General features: G+C 43.7%; 3 protein-coding genes across 3 annotated transcripts; all 3 read left to right on the forward strand.

Moving 5' to 3' along the window:
- Positions 1-102: 102 nt before the first annotated feature.
- On the forward strand, positions 103-836 carry LOC308055081 (feather beta keratin). The gene has a single exon (XM_080368662.1). It carries the CDS (start codon positions 206-208, stop codon positions 500-502), a length of 297 nt encoding a protein of 98 aa, XP_080224788.1. The 5' UTR covers positions 103-205; the 3' UTR covers positions 503-836.
- A 1,548-nt stretch (positions 837-2,384) lies between these two features.
- LOC308055079 (feather beta keratin) lies at positions 2,385-10,341 on the forward strand. Its single transcript, XM_080368660.1, has one exon. It carries the CDS (start codon positions 3,883-3,885, stop codon positions 4,177-4,179), a length of 297 nt encoding a protein of 98 aa, XP_080224786.1. The 5' UTR covers positions 2,385-3,882; the 3' UTR covers positions 4,180-10,341.
- Positions 10,342-10,390: 49 nt separating this feature from the next.
- LOC308055064 (feather keratin 4-like) lies at positions 10,391-10,743 on the forward strand (the record flags this gene model as incomplete). Its single annotated transcript, XM_080368644.1, has 1 exon — positions 10,391-10,743. One exon carries the CDS (start codon positions 10,391-10,393, stop codon positions 10,727-10,729), a length of 339 nt encoding a protein of 112 aa, XP_080224770.1. The 3' UTR covers positions 10,730-10,743.
- Positions 10,744-13,145: the final 2,402 nt, after the last annotated feature.

Here is a 13,145-nt window from a genome sequence, read left to right on the forward strand (position 1 = left end):
GTCTGCTGCAGGAGAAGATCCTGGGCTTTGTTTTCCAGGCTCCCTGTGGGCTCTGGGCTCTTGAATCTCTCTTCTCCCGAACGCAGGCTGTCCCTGCTCCCCAGCCTGTGGCGTTGCTCTTGCCGAGCAGGCTGTCAGGCTGCCCCTCTCATGCTGCGTGTGCTTTCCGTGCCCTCCCTCCCAGGTGCACCTCCGTCCCTCAGCCATGTCCTGCTACGATCTGTGCCGCCCCTGTGGCCCAACCCCGCTTGCCAACAGCTGCAACGAGCCCTGCGTCAGGCAGTGCCAGGACTCCCGCGTGGTGATCCAGCCCTCTCCCGTGGTGGTGACCCTGCCCGGACCCATCCTCAGCTCCTTCCCCCAGAACACCGCCGTGGGATCCAGCACCTCCGCTGCTGTGGGCAGCATCCTGAGTGAGGAGGGAGTGCCCATCAACTCCGGGGGCTTTAGCCTCTCTGGCCTCGGTGGCCGCTACACGAGCAGAAGATGCCTGCCCTGCTAAAGCCGGGCCGGACGTCCAGCGAGTGCATTGACCGGGAAGCCCAAAGCCAGGTGCCGGACTGAGGACGGAGCTGCTGGCCAGAGTTTCCAGATGGGCTGAGCACCCGCGTGCCCTCCTGCAAAGGAGGGAAGGAAGCCAGGTGCCATCCTGGGCTGTCTGGAAACACGGCCGGCTGGTGTTGTCATCTCCTTCTCCTCCCGCTTTCTTCTCCATTTCATGATGCCCTGATGCCTCGTGCTGTCCTGTGCCATGGGTTCATCCTGAAGCAAGCTGAGAGGGGTCCTGCTCATCCCCCTCTCCCCATGTGTATTCATGACATGCGTCCCATTGCTGTGAGGGCTGTCACTGCCCTTGTAGCAGCCTGGACCGTGTCCCTTCCAACACACACTGCTTTGTTTCTTTCTTTAGACTCATTAAAGCTGATGCTGCATTGTAACTTGATGTCTCCTCATGTTCCTTCCCTCCTGGGATGCCCAGCCAAACTGTTCAGAGGGAGATGGGATGCTACACAGGGAAATGTGTGGCTGAAGGGATGTTGTGCTTTTCTATTATTCCTGGGGGGTTGGGGGTGGGTGTTTAACTGAAATGGTCACTTGTATGGTGTAGGGGAATGAAGGCAGTGGGTTGATTGACATTGATAACATGCAGCTGTGGCCTTGCCTCAGAGGCAGTGGGTTGCTTGACCTGGATGATGTGCAGCTGTAGCTTGTTCCTGCTAAGTGGTTAAATAGCCCTGAGGAGTGTGCGGTCAGATGTAGGTGTTTCAGTGTTGTTTGACCTCTGGAGGAAGGTGCTGCTGAACAGGTAGTAGAGTCTGACCCAGGGGTCCTCAAACATTTTAAACAGGGCCTGGCATGTGGGTTAAGTAGCAGGAAGTCATCTGCGGCTGCTTGGTTTCCCCCCAACTCCTGGTGGTGGGGTTCTGTAAATACCGGGGGCTGGCTTGAGGACCCTGGGGGGCTATATCTGGCCCATGGACCTTAGTTTGAGGACCCTTGATCTAACCAATGGTAAAGCCTTGTTGCAGCACAAACAAACTATTAGGCTGCCACAAGGCTTTCCTGTTGGTTAGATTCTACTGTCTGTGCTGTATCTCCTTCCTCCAGAGGTCAGACCACACTGCTCCTTCTCCATTTGACCCCCTCTCCCACAATTGTATGGGACTCGCTTTATATGTGGTATGTCCTTCCTGAGGCCAGCCACATCACTTGGTCCTGAACACCATACCTTTGTGGCTAATGGCATATCCCTTGCCGTGTTTCAATAGCTCCAAGAGGTGCTTGATGTGTGCCAGATGCCAATGGAATTGTGAACCTTCACTTCTGCCCACAGGCCACCTCTTTGTGCCCACCAGGCCGTTTTTCTCAAGTACTCAGCAACACTGGCACAGCGCCACAGTCCCTGCTTGGGAGGCCACGTGGCCTGTGGGCCATGACAGTGAAGTGTGGGCATTTTGCAAGTCCCTCTCGTTCCCTTGCACAGCAGGGGAAGGAAAGAAGGCACCCTCCACGATGCAGCCATTGTCTCTTTCTGCCCTGGATTGCAAGACCTCAGATGTCAGGGAGGAAAGTGACTTTGCTGGTGCATGGAGGCGGCGTGTAGTTGGTGGGGCCTACTCCACCGGGATGTGGTGGTTGCTCCTGCCACAGGAGATGTGGGAGAGGACAACTGCCTCTGCCTTGCTCCAACGTGCTCTAGTCCTCCACAGCCGGTGTTTTTATCCCGTGCCCCAGTCCTGTTTCAGGTGGAGTGAGGGGCACCTCCTGTTCTGTCCCATAGGCTGCGTGAACCCCTGCAGTGCCTTTTGCCATGGCTCAAGGCCGGTCTTCCCTGCAGGACAGCTGCCACTGCAAGGCCCCTGTGCCCTGCTCTGCACGAAGGCCCTCAGGAAGTGCCCTCTCCAGCAACGCTCCCGAGCCAGGCTGAGCTGCCAGCAGGAGCAAGGTGGGGTGAGAAGATGGTACCAGGGAGGGAAGGCAGCATCTGCAGGACGTGACCAGAGAGAACATGCTCTGGGCCGTCACTGGAGCCCAGTAGGTTCTGACTGTGGGTGTTGCACAGGCCACTGGGAAACTGGATGTGTGCGTATGCTGAGACGTTTGGGCAGAGGAAATGGAGATCCTTATGTCTGCTGGACTCCAGCATGCCCTTGCTGATGTTCCCCCACCATGAGTACTTGTGATGAGTTTATTGTCTCATGGAAAGCTATCCAGGGTTTTTGCAGTGCCTGTTATGGAGATAATGTGTCAGGTCAAAGACGAGGTGTTTGGTACCTTTGCAGATGAAAAATGAACAATTGGGAAGCCCCAACACTGACTTTTGGAGTTTGGGTGGGGAGTACACTTCATGTGTGTTGGAGACCAGTCTATCCACCTCTCAAACATTCTTCTTCTGTTCACTGGAGGCTGCTGGAGGTTGTCCAAGTAAGTTAAGGAATAACAAAGAGCGTACGGATTTATCTTGATTAAAATGTTTTGAAAATAGAACCTAAAAGTGTTTTAGTCAACTTACATGCTGACTGAGTAACTTAAACCTAACATTGATAGAGTAAAATATTGCGTACTGTGATGGATATGGCGACTACTGTCACAGCAAATATTGAAATCTGGCCTTAAATTTTAGGAAGGCCAGAAAACATGCCTCATATATTATGAGAATCCTTCAAGTGAGGCCCTGGAGGGCAAGGGTCTGGCATCACCTGGTGAGGTGGGACACTCCTCATCATTGGTTGCATCATCTGCCTGTGCTGATTTCTAATTTTCCATGGAAATTTTTGGCCTCTAATACCGTCACTTGAAAGGAGCCTGTGTGGCTGAACGGCCGTGTCATGAACAGGGAAATGAAAAGGCAGCGTTGCAGGGAACATAAGCAGTGTTCTCATTTCTTTAATTGAGAAGTTTTGCATGCAAGATGGGCTTGTTGGTAAACACATTACATGCACAAAGGGTGCCTCTGGGCCTGGGGCGGTCTGGAGCTGTATAAAAGCCAGTCCAGCTGCAGGTATCCTCATCCACTTCTCCTGCCTTCTCCTCCTTGGTGAACAAGGTGAGCTGCAAACACCTTTGCCTCACTCTCCTCTTTCTCTTCTTCTCCTCTTTGTCCCTTTGTCTCGGTGTAGCTTTTGTTGAGAGCCTTGCTCCTTCATCGTGCTCCCGGTGTCTCTGTCCACCTCACTGTCTGCTGCAGGAGAAGATCCTGGGCTTTGTTTTCCAGGCTCCCTGTGGGCTCTGGGCTCTTGAATCTCTCTTCTCCCGAACGCAGGCTGTCCCTGCTCCCCAGCCTGTGGCGTTGCTCTTGCCGAGCAGGCTGTCAGGCTGCCCCTCTCATGCTGCGTGTGCTTTCCGTGCCCTCCCTCCCAGGTGCACCTCCGTCCCTCAGCCATGTCCTGCTACGATCTGTGCCGCCCCTGTGGCCCAACCCCGCTTGCCAACAGCTGCAACGAGCCCTGCGTCAGGCAGTGCCAGGACTCCCGCGTGGTGATCCAGCCCTCTCCCGTGGTGGTGACCCTGCCCGGACCCATCCTCAGCTCCTTCCCCCAGAACACCGCCGTGGGATCCAGCACCTCCGCTGCTGTGGGCAGCATCCTGAGTGAGGAGGGAGTGCCCATCAACTCCGGGGGCTTTAGCCTCTCTGGCCTCGGTGGCCGCTACACGAGCAGAAGATGCCTGCCCTGCTAAAGCCGGGCCGGACGTCCAGCGAGTGCATTGACCGGGAAGCCCAAAGCCAGGTGCCGGACTGAGGACGGAGCTGCTGGCCAGAGTTTCCAGATGGGCTGAGCACCCGCGTGCCCTCCTGCAAAGGAGGAATTAAGGTGCTATCTGGACACATGGCCATATTTTCTTGTTATTGATATTCCTGCTTTTGATGACTTTCCTTTCATCTGTGATTTTGATCTCACATTGTCTTGATATAATGGATTACTTTTAAATGATCAGTAGAGGGGTTTGTGTAGTAATTAAGGAATAGTGGAATCTTGCTTGCTCTCTTGCAGTTGGAATGGTTTACATGGCTTCTTTAATTTTTTAATATATATATATATATTCCGGTTTTTTTTGTGGAATGCTACTTGTCTATTTATCATTAAACTGATGCTGCATAAAAATTTCGGTTTAAGTGTGGTTTTCTTCTCACTTTTTCATTCCCTCAAGGTGGAATTTTTCACTATATTGAAAAAAACTATGCAGAGTACCTTCTCAATGGAAAATGCGAATTGAATATTTACCTCAGTCTACATAATAAGAATAATATCATTGTTCATGCTCTGGTGAAGCATTGAAATGGTTTACATATATATATATGTATATCTTTTGCTAGGGTTTTTTTCCAAATTTTTTTGCACTTCTGGTTTTAAAAGTAAAATTGTGCTATTTCAGGTTTAGAGCTTATCACTGAATTGACATCTTTTAAACTCTGAGAATTTGAAAATGCATAATAATTGTTTCAGAAGCAATATTTGGGTGTATATTTTTGGTTAGATTGAATGCTACCAGACTTTGAAGTTTAAACCATTATACACTTTTAGTGCTCTTCACTCAAGACTTTAAAGGTGATGTGAGTGTTCAAACCTTATTAGAGTAATAAGACTCTTTATATTATTGTATTATTAATAAATTTTTATGATGGGCTTTGAGGTCCTCTCTTTCAAGCCTGAAACAAAATCTGAGAAGTATTATTCCTTAGCTAATCCACACAAGGACTCATAATATAGAGGAAAAATTATGTGAGTGAAAAACTAGACGAATGGCCATAGGTATTTCCCTTAAGATCAGTTTGGTTTTAATCCTGTTGCTCACCATCTGGGAATTTTCTCAAAGGTGTTAAAATTCAGCACATTGTGTGCAAGTAAGAGTCATTAAAGAACAATAAAGAATACCTTTGTCAGTAGGCACATAGACTTTGAGAAAATTATCCAAGTTTTTTATTGTATCAACTCCTTGGCTCTCCCCCTGGAGCTACTTGGGGTCCTGCAGGACACAGCAGAGGAAAGCAGTAAGAATGAGAGTTGTGTAATTAAAATTCCATAGTGCTGAGATAGAAATAGTGGAGGAACCAGTGGGAAGATACCGGCATTCAAGTTCAGTGTGGGAACCACTCCAAATGTCCACACAGAATGGGAAAAGATGTAGGTTTATTTTTTTTCCCCCAAATGTTTTACCCTTATGTTCTGAGTTTTCTTTACTTAAGAATTACTTACATACAAAGTTTCTAAACGAGGGTAAAATATAGTTTAGAGATAAGATAGTATATGCCCCCTTTTAGGTTGTGGCTTGAGGCAGCAAAAAAAGTATGAAAGATGGGAAATCCATAGGTATGAAACTGAGTAGAGTCTTTACTTAAATATTGGTTTCTATGAGCGTATTTTCTAAACAAATAATTCAAAGGACTGCAATGCATGCACAAGCATATAGTGCCCTGTTGACAGAATTGGTATGAATGAAGTAATTAGTTATTCGCTCAGATCTGTGAGGGATCACTGATTTCACTCTGATGTACATCAAAGAATTCTTGGTGGCAGGAAGGCGACTTTCTATAATGCAAATGGACATGTAGCCTAAAGAGTACAGCAATGAATTTCAGGAGGATGAAATATCCCATTAAGTGGCCTATGTACAACAACAGCATGTCCTGAAAGGTACATTTTGTGTTGCTTGTTGTGAATGAAAAAGCTTGGAGAACTACTCTCTGCCATAAGCCCCTAAATCTAGGCTTGCTGATTTAAAAGAAGAAAAGCAAGCAGTGTCCTGGCACTAGCCATCTTCAGACAGCATGGCATCATGCTGTGTTTGTGTACGATGTTGAAGCCTTTACTAAATCATTAGCGTTAGAGCTCCTGAAGAATGTGAACATAAATTTGAAAGCCATGTTTGTACTTTAAGACTGAAGAAATTGGTACAATAACTATGCATATGGATGTTTATGAATGTATGAGACAATTGAGACATCCATTTTTGCATGAGTTAGTTCCCACATACATTTTTGCAGTTGGAACCTTTTCTTGATAATGAAATTGTTTTGCTTTTGTTTTCCAGTCTGCATTCATCCTGGCATTGCATGAGAAGCATACTCTACCCATAAAAAAATCTTTCATCTTCACAAATTATGGGTACTTTTAATTTATGGTACTTTTATACTGACTCTGTGAGTGTCAACATGAAATTACTGCATGCTCAGTCTAATAAAGACTTTTTTCCAGCTCCTCAGCAATTTGTTAGCTTGTGGGTGTCTCAGGAGCACAATCTAAGATTACATTCAAGACATTTCCTAAACTCTTTGTGTGCAATTTCCTGTCTGACCCACTTAAGAACAATTGCCGGTTAACTTGTTCACCATCTTTTAAAAAAATCTCTGAGGAGATCTCCAAGGAGGACTTCAAGCCTCTTGGATGAGTTCTTTCAGGCAGTCAGACTAATCTGGAGCTGAGCCATGGTCAGGAGACAGTTCAGGAGTCTTTTTGGAAATACTGCAGTGATCTCTGATGAGTTTGTTTTTAAAATATGAGGTAGTATACCAGATAGAAGCTCTCATGTTAATAAAAGGAAGCAGAAGTGTTGAAAACTGTGGCTATTGTTACAAGTGTACAGGAAAATAAATTCTCCAGGTTGCCAGCAAGCACCTGATGCTACAGAAAAATTTGTATTTCAAAAATGTACATGTTTACATGTTTATGGGTTGGTAGCACTGTTTAGGTCTGGAAAGGAAGGGAAATACTTCAGAGTGTACATGGGTTCCTTTAGATAATTTTATTGAAGTATGAAAATCTGTTTAAAACTTTATAAAAGGCTGATTTTTATTTTTGTTTTTAAATTGTTCAAGGCTGGTTTTCATAGTCTGTTAAAATACAAATGGCTTCACTTTGTGAATGTATAAACCTATGTGTGGGCTTACAGATGGCAAAGAATGATCTTGGTTCAGAGGTTTTAGAGACATCCCATCGGGTGGATGATGAGGGCGTTAAAACCTCTTTATGTATCATGAACAGTTTGATAACTTAATTCTGTGAATAAGCACATTGTTAGTGAAAATTGTGAAGGACTTTAATGCCTTTCTTCTTTAGGAAACTAAGACAAGAACTTTTGTTTCCCAGATCTCTATGAATCCTCATGCACACTATTTAATACCTCTTCTCCAAGGAGAAGTTCAAACCCTGCAGCTTGTACAGGAGAGAGACTGCACAGTGAAGTTAAAAAACATACTAAAATTTTGTATATATATTCCACTTACACAATGAACTTCCATCAGTCTGCAGTGTAAATGAGGGAAGCAAGGGAAAAAAATACAATGGCAAATAGCCCTTCGTGTGTTTTTTTCCTCCAATGACTCCACACTTAAGCTTGTGCAAGGGCAATACCTCAAAACAGTTTAAAATTCGTGTGTTTCCTCAAGATGACGTGTGAAGTGCTATTCATGTTTGTGGTCTGAGATGGTACAGAAGGGAGTTATAGGTTCCCTTTGTAAAAGAACTGATAATTCACATTTCACTGTCCCTGTGTGCTAGCAGCTGTGCCTCAGCCTGTGTTACTGCAGTAGTAGTGTGCTACTATCCAAATCTGGTATGATATAATACTTTTTTTTTTTTTTTCTCAATTTCACAAAGGGCTCTAATTCTCTCTCATCAGATTCAGTAGGATTTCAGGTGTGCACATGCTCGGGTTTTTTTTGCAGGGCCTTCACAAAACACAGGAGTTCAGTCTAGATTGTTCTTATGCTTGGCTGGAATCACAACTTTGTAAACGCTGGTGGAGACTGGAATTTACTAAGGATTTACACTCAAATTTTTAATAAAAGAACAACTTTGAATGATGAATTGTATATTGTATACATTCTTCTTAGTATTTTTCCTTATGACTAAAGTGAAACATACACTGGAGCATAAATTTTTTTGTGACTGAAAGGTGGCACTGAAATAAATTTGGTCCATAATACCAGAAGATGAGAGAAACTTGTATGACGGAATATGTCTGTCAGGAGATAAGGAAATCAAAACAAAGTATTAAACAGTGAGGAAAAGACATTTAATCAGTTGGAAGCATTTTGCATTCAGGACATACTCGTTGGTAAATAATTTCATGCACAAAGGACGTCTGTGGTCCTCAGGCCATCTGAGATGCAGTATAAAAGCTAACTCAACTCAAGGTCCTTCCTACCACTTCTCTTACCTTTTTCCTCTTTTGTGAACAAGGTTAGTTCGAATCTACTTCTCTTTTTCTATTTGCTGTATTCTTGCCTTCATACAATTTGATTGCTGTTCTTTTTCCTCCACAGTGTTCTCTAGTTGCTGGATTGTTCTGGGGGAAGAATTTTTCTTTTTTAAAAAGTAGATTTTTTGCTGCTAGAATTGCAGGTATTTCTGGAGTCCTGAGTTGGCTATATAGATCCTTGAAATGGTGATATAAATTTATTCAAATGTGGGCTTTCAGACATGCTAAGTGACTTAGCAAATCCTAATAACAATAAAGATTTACAAAGTGAATGAGTAGAATACCTGTGCAAGGGGGTTGGAACTAGGTGATTTTTAAAGGTCCCTTCTAACTCAAACCATTCTATGATTCTGTTATTAGAGATTTATGTGCTCAGTCATCTTTCAAGTAGCAATGTGCATTTTATATCTTTAAGGGTCTTATCCATCACCTGTAATGCCTGAAATTTCAGCTGGTTTGATATGAAAACAACAGTGTTTGTAAAGGATGTGGATGCATTTATCTTCAGAAATGTCATCTAGAAAAATTTCTTTGTTGTTTCTTCCATGGGAAGCTTCTCCAGTGTTCCCATTTTTATTATGACGAATCTATTACTGGGCACAGTGGGGAAGAAAAGGGTAAAATGAACCAGATTCTAAAAGAAACAGCTGGAGAGCAAGGAAGCTAGGAAGGTTCAAAGCAGAGGTTTGTGGGTTTTAAATATCAATTTAAATGTCGTACCATAAGTTTATGAGCTCTAACTACCACATTCCAAACAAAGAGAAAACAAAGCTGAGCACTGAGTTTAGAAGGAATAGTCATACTGAGTTCAGCAAGGATATTGGCTCTAATCACGTATCCTCAACGTCCTTCTGCTATAGTAATCAATGTGGACTTCAATATGATAGACGTCATCAAAAAGTTCTGCTGGGTATCTTAGTTGCCGAATTTTGAAATTGTGTTATAGAGTGCAAGGATATCTCCTGCAGGTTTAGAGAAGTGGTTTCAGAGACTGAGGACAAGGGGAAAGAACAGCAAAACCAGAGGAGAGCTGAGCATCTATCCAACTGAGATGGGCACAGCAAACAGTGAACTTGGTTTTTATTGGTGTGTTGGAAGCAGACACAGGGAATATGCAGGGAACTCCTGGCTTTCTCATAGATGGCACATCTGTGGACAGCTTGTCTGGGAAAGATTTCCAAAGACCTCAACTTCAAGTATGCTTAATTGTATTGAAATTTGTACCTCTTCATAGGTGAACATGGTAGCTGGAAAAATAATTAAATTTCATTTTCCAGCTGTCTGTTGAACTCCATCCGTAAGTACATTTGTGGCTATGTATTACTCATAATTACTACTTCTACAATGCTCTGAATACCTGGAACTGGATCTCAGTAGTGTTTTTCCAGACATACAGCCAATCAAAAGACTAAAATTAAAGTAATGATACAGGTATGCATCCTTTTGTTGTGCTGCCAGCTATTCCACTGGATAGCCAAACAGCCAAGAGAGGAGTATTTCAGCCTCCATCTTCTTGGAGCATGTTTCACATTTTGGTTTTCTGCTCAACTCCCTTCCCACTCAACTCCTAAAAGGATTCCTGTAAAGCTTCTGTTGTCCTGATATCTGAGCTGCATAAATTTAGGTGCAATACAACTAGATTGCATTCACTTCTGATCCTGTATTTCAGACTTATCTCCATCCTGCAGACATGTCCTGCTATGAGCGGTGTCCACCCACCTCCTGTGGCCCAACCCCGCTTGCCAACAGCTGCAACGAGCCCTGCGTCAGGCAGTGCCAGGACTCCCGCGTGGTGATCCAGCCCTCTCCCGTGGTGGTGACCCTGCCCGGACCCATCCTCAGCTCCTTCCCCCAGAACACCGCTGTGGGATCCTCAGCATCTGCAGCTGTCGGGAGCGCTCTCAGTGCTGGAGGGGTCCCCATCTCCTCTGGCAGCTCCTTGGGGTTTGGGAGCTTTGGCTATCCAGGCCTGGGCAGTGGGTACAGCCGACCCTACCGTCGCTACAACACCTACCGCAGTGGCTTCTAGGGGCAGTGCTAAAGTGTGAGGAGCAAGCAGAAAGAAATGACCAGAAACACTGAAGCACGACTGCATGCAAGACTCAGCTCATGGCTGTGGCTTCCAGATGACACCCACAACTCCACCTGAAGTTAATGGGGCTGTGGGACTTAATGATTCCCTAAAATGAGGCCCCTACTCTTCTTACACTACTTTATATTTCTAATCAAGTATGTAGTTCTGCTGTGTATCATTGTATTTGATACTGCCTGGTGTAAAACTTATAACTTGAACTGTAGATGGGACTTGATTGTCAAGGTGTGATGCTACACTGAAAGATGAACTCTGTCTGGAATACATCACCATGAGATGTGCCATTCTTCCCATATTGAAACCTGTTGCTTTGCGGTATTTTAATCCACTCTTTGGTATTATTAAATATATGCTTTTATTGTGTCTGCAGTCTTCTGTTATTTTTCCTTCCCCTCCTACATCCTTTTGAAACTTGTTCTGGGTGAAATTCATCACTGCGTAGATCTCTACCAGGCAGAGACATGATATGAATACTACTGGGGCCACTAATAAGAGGAGACCACATGCTTATAGCTCAAGATCAAGAAAATATTTAATTTTGCAGCTGAAATGCATGTTGATACCACACTGACTCATCATAACACTTGGCTTTCTGCATCTCTGCCAAGAAATTATTGTCAAGGCTGGGAGCATTTTATGATCTAACAGAATAACAGGGTATCTAATCTAGCATACAATGATATTTGTTTTAAGGAATCCTGTTGTGATTCACACTCTCAATAACTTTGGCCTGGAGCTGCAGGGTGCAAAGAAAGATTTGCATTCTTTTACCATCAACTCACTGCTTGAACACTTGGGTTTGTGAAGTAAAACATGAACAGCAGCAGAATTCTCGAAGGAGGTATACATAGCTTTTCGTCCCAGGGAGCAAAACTGTTTAATCAATTTACTTGCTATTTACTGTATAAACACTGTGTTTTAGGACTCCTTATAAAAACCTAGCTGTCTTGACTGTTCTGGCTGCAGCCCTACAGAATTCCAACAAAAAGCTTATTTTGAATGAAGTGTGCTAACATAAAATAAATGTAGGAAACTTTTAGGCCTTAAAGCCTTTAGAAATCCTTGCAATTGTTTCCCCTAAAGGTAAGGGCCTGAGATTTAAGCAAGATTTGCAACAGCCACTGAAGCTAGATTTTGGGGAAAAATTGAAGAGATTCTCATGTTGTGAAGGGTTGAGGCATTCAAATAATTCTAATTCCATAAATTCTGTTGCAGCTGGTTAAATTGTCCCCAATAGTTAAAGTGTTGCCAGTAGTTAAATTGCTTATGGTTTATGTACCAGTCTAGTCTCATCCTGGCATCAGATGAAAAGCCTTCCTCAAAGCTTCTTTCATCTCAAAGACCTGCGGATCATTTGAATGCCTTGCACTATTACACTCAAGCCTCTGAAGTCAACATAAAGACTATACAAATTTCAATTCATGTACATAATTTGTCAGCTCTTCGGCAATTTGGTAGTTCACCAGCCTGCCATGGGAACACTCTGTTGTTAGACAAAAGGTTTTAATTGAGTGCGTAGAATGTGAAATTCCATTACCAATCCAGAAGTGAGAGCTGTTACGTCCTGGTTCACCAGCCTTAACAATCCCAAAAAGCGAGATCCAAAGGCTCTCAACCTTTGGGGTGAACTCTAGGTGTTAATTAGACTAAACTGGCAGAATATCAATGAAAACATTTCCAGGCTGTTAATGAGTCTGTTTCTAAAACATTGTATACCCTCCAAGAAATGTTGTTTATATCCCTAGAGGGAAGTGAGGCAAAGCTAGCATTCCTTGGCTATCTTATTTTACAGATGAAAGGTAAGTGATAGCTTTCACCTACTATAAGGAAATAATTTTAAAAAATATATACAAAGACTACACGTAGTATGTTGGATAGTAGAAATTTTAAGGAAAAGGAAGAAAAAGACTCTCTCCTTCATAGAAAAAGAGAGGAGAATTTTCATGTGGAGAGTTATATATATAGAGTTATAGGATTTTTTGCAGAAGATTTGGCTTTATTTTTTAAAATCAATTATGCAAATTTTTAATTAAAAAAAATCCTGAATTCTTGAATTAGTTTGTGAAGTCCTTTGAGTGATCTTGACTCCCATGCTTTGAAATTAGCTTATTAGCCCCGTGATGCAAGTGCTGAGATCTTGTCGCGTACCTTGAACATTAGGTAGCATGAAACTTTTCATATTTGAGCCATTAGTGAAAAGCTGTTCTGAACTTTGAAGTCCTTTGTTCTTCTGAAGACCAAGAGTAACCTATGTATAAAGACACTCTTCATTTAGAGTTAATTCATATCTCTTGCTGAGGGATGGTGGTGTTAAAAGGAGAGACCTGATCCCTGCTTTTTGCGTACTTTCCGC

Source organism: Falco punctatus (genome assembly GCF_963210335.1).
Source record: "Falco punctatus genome assembly, chromosome: 18".
Classification (NCBI taxonomy): domain Eukaryota; kingdom Metazoa; phylum Chordata; class Aves; order Falconiformes; family Falconidae; genus Falco; species Falco punctatus.

Excerpts from the sequence above, each read along its gene's own strand:
- LOC308055081 (XM_080368662.1), top strand. The coding sequence starts at position 206 with ATGTCCTGCTACGATCTGTGCCGCCCCTGTGGCCCAACCCCGCTTGCC.
- LOC308055079 (XM_080368660.1), top strand. The coding sequence starts at position 3,883 with ATGTCCTGCTACGATCTGTGCCGCCCCTGTGGCCCAACCCCGCTTGCC.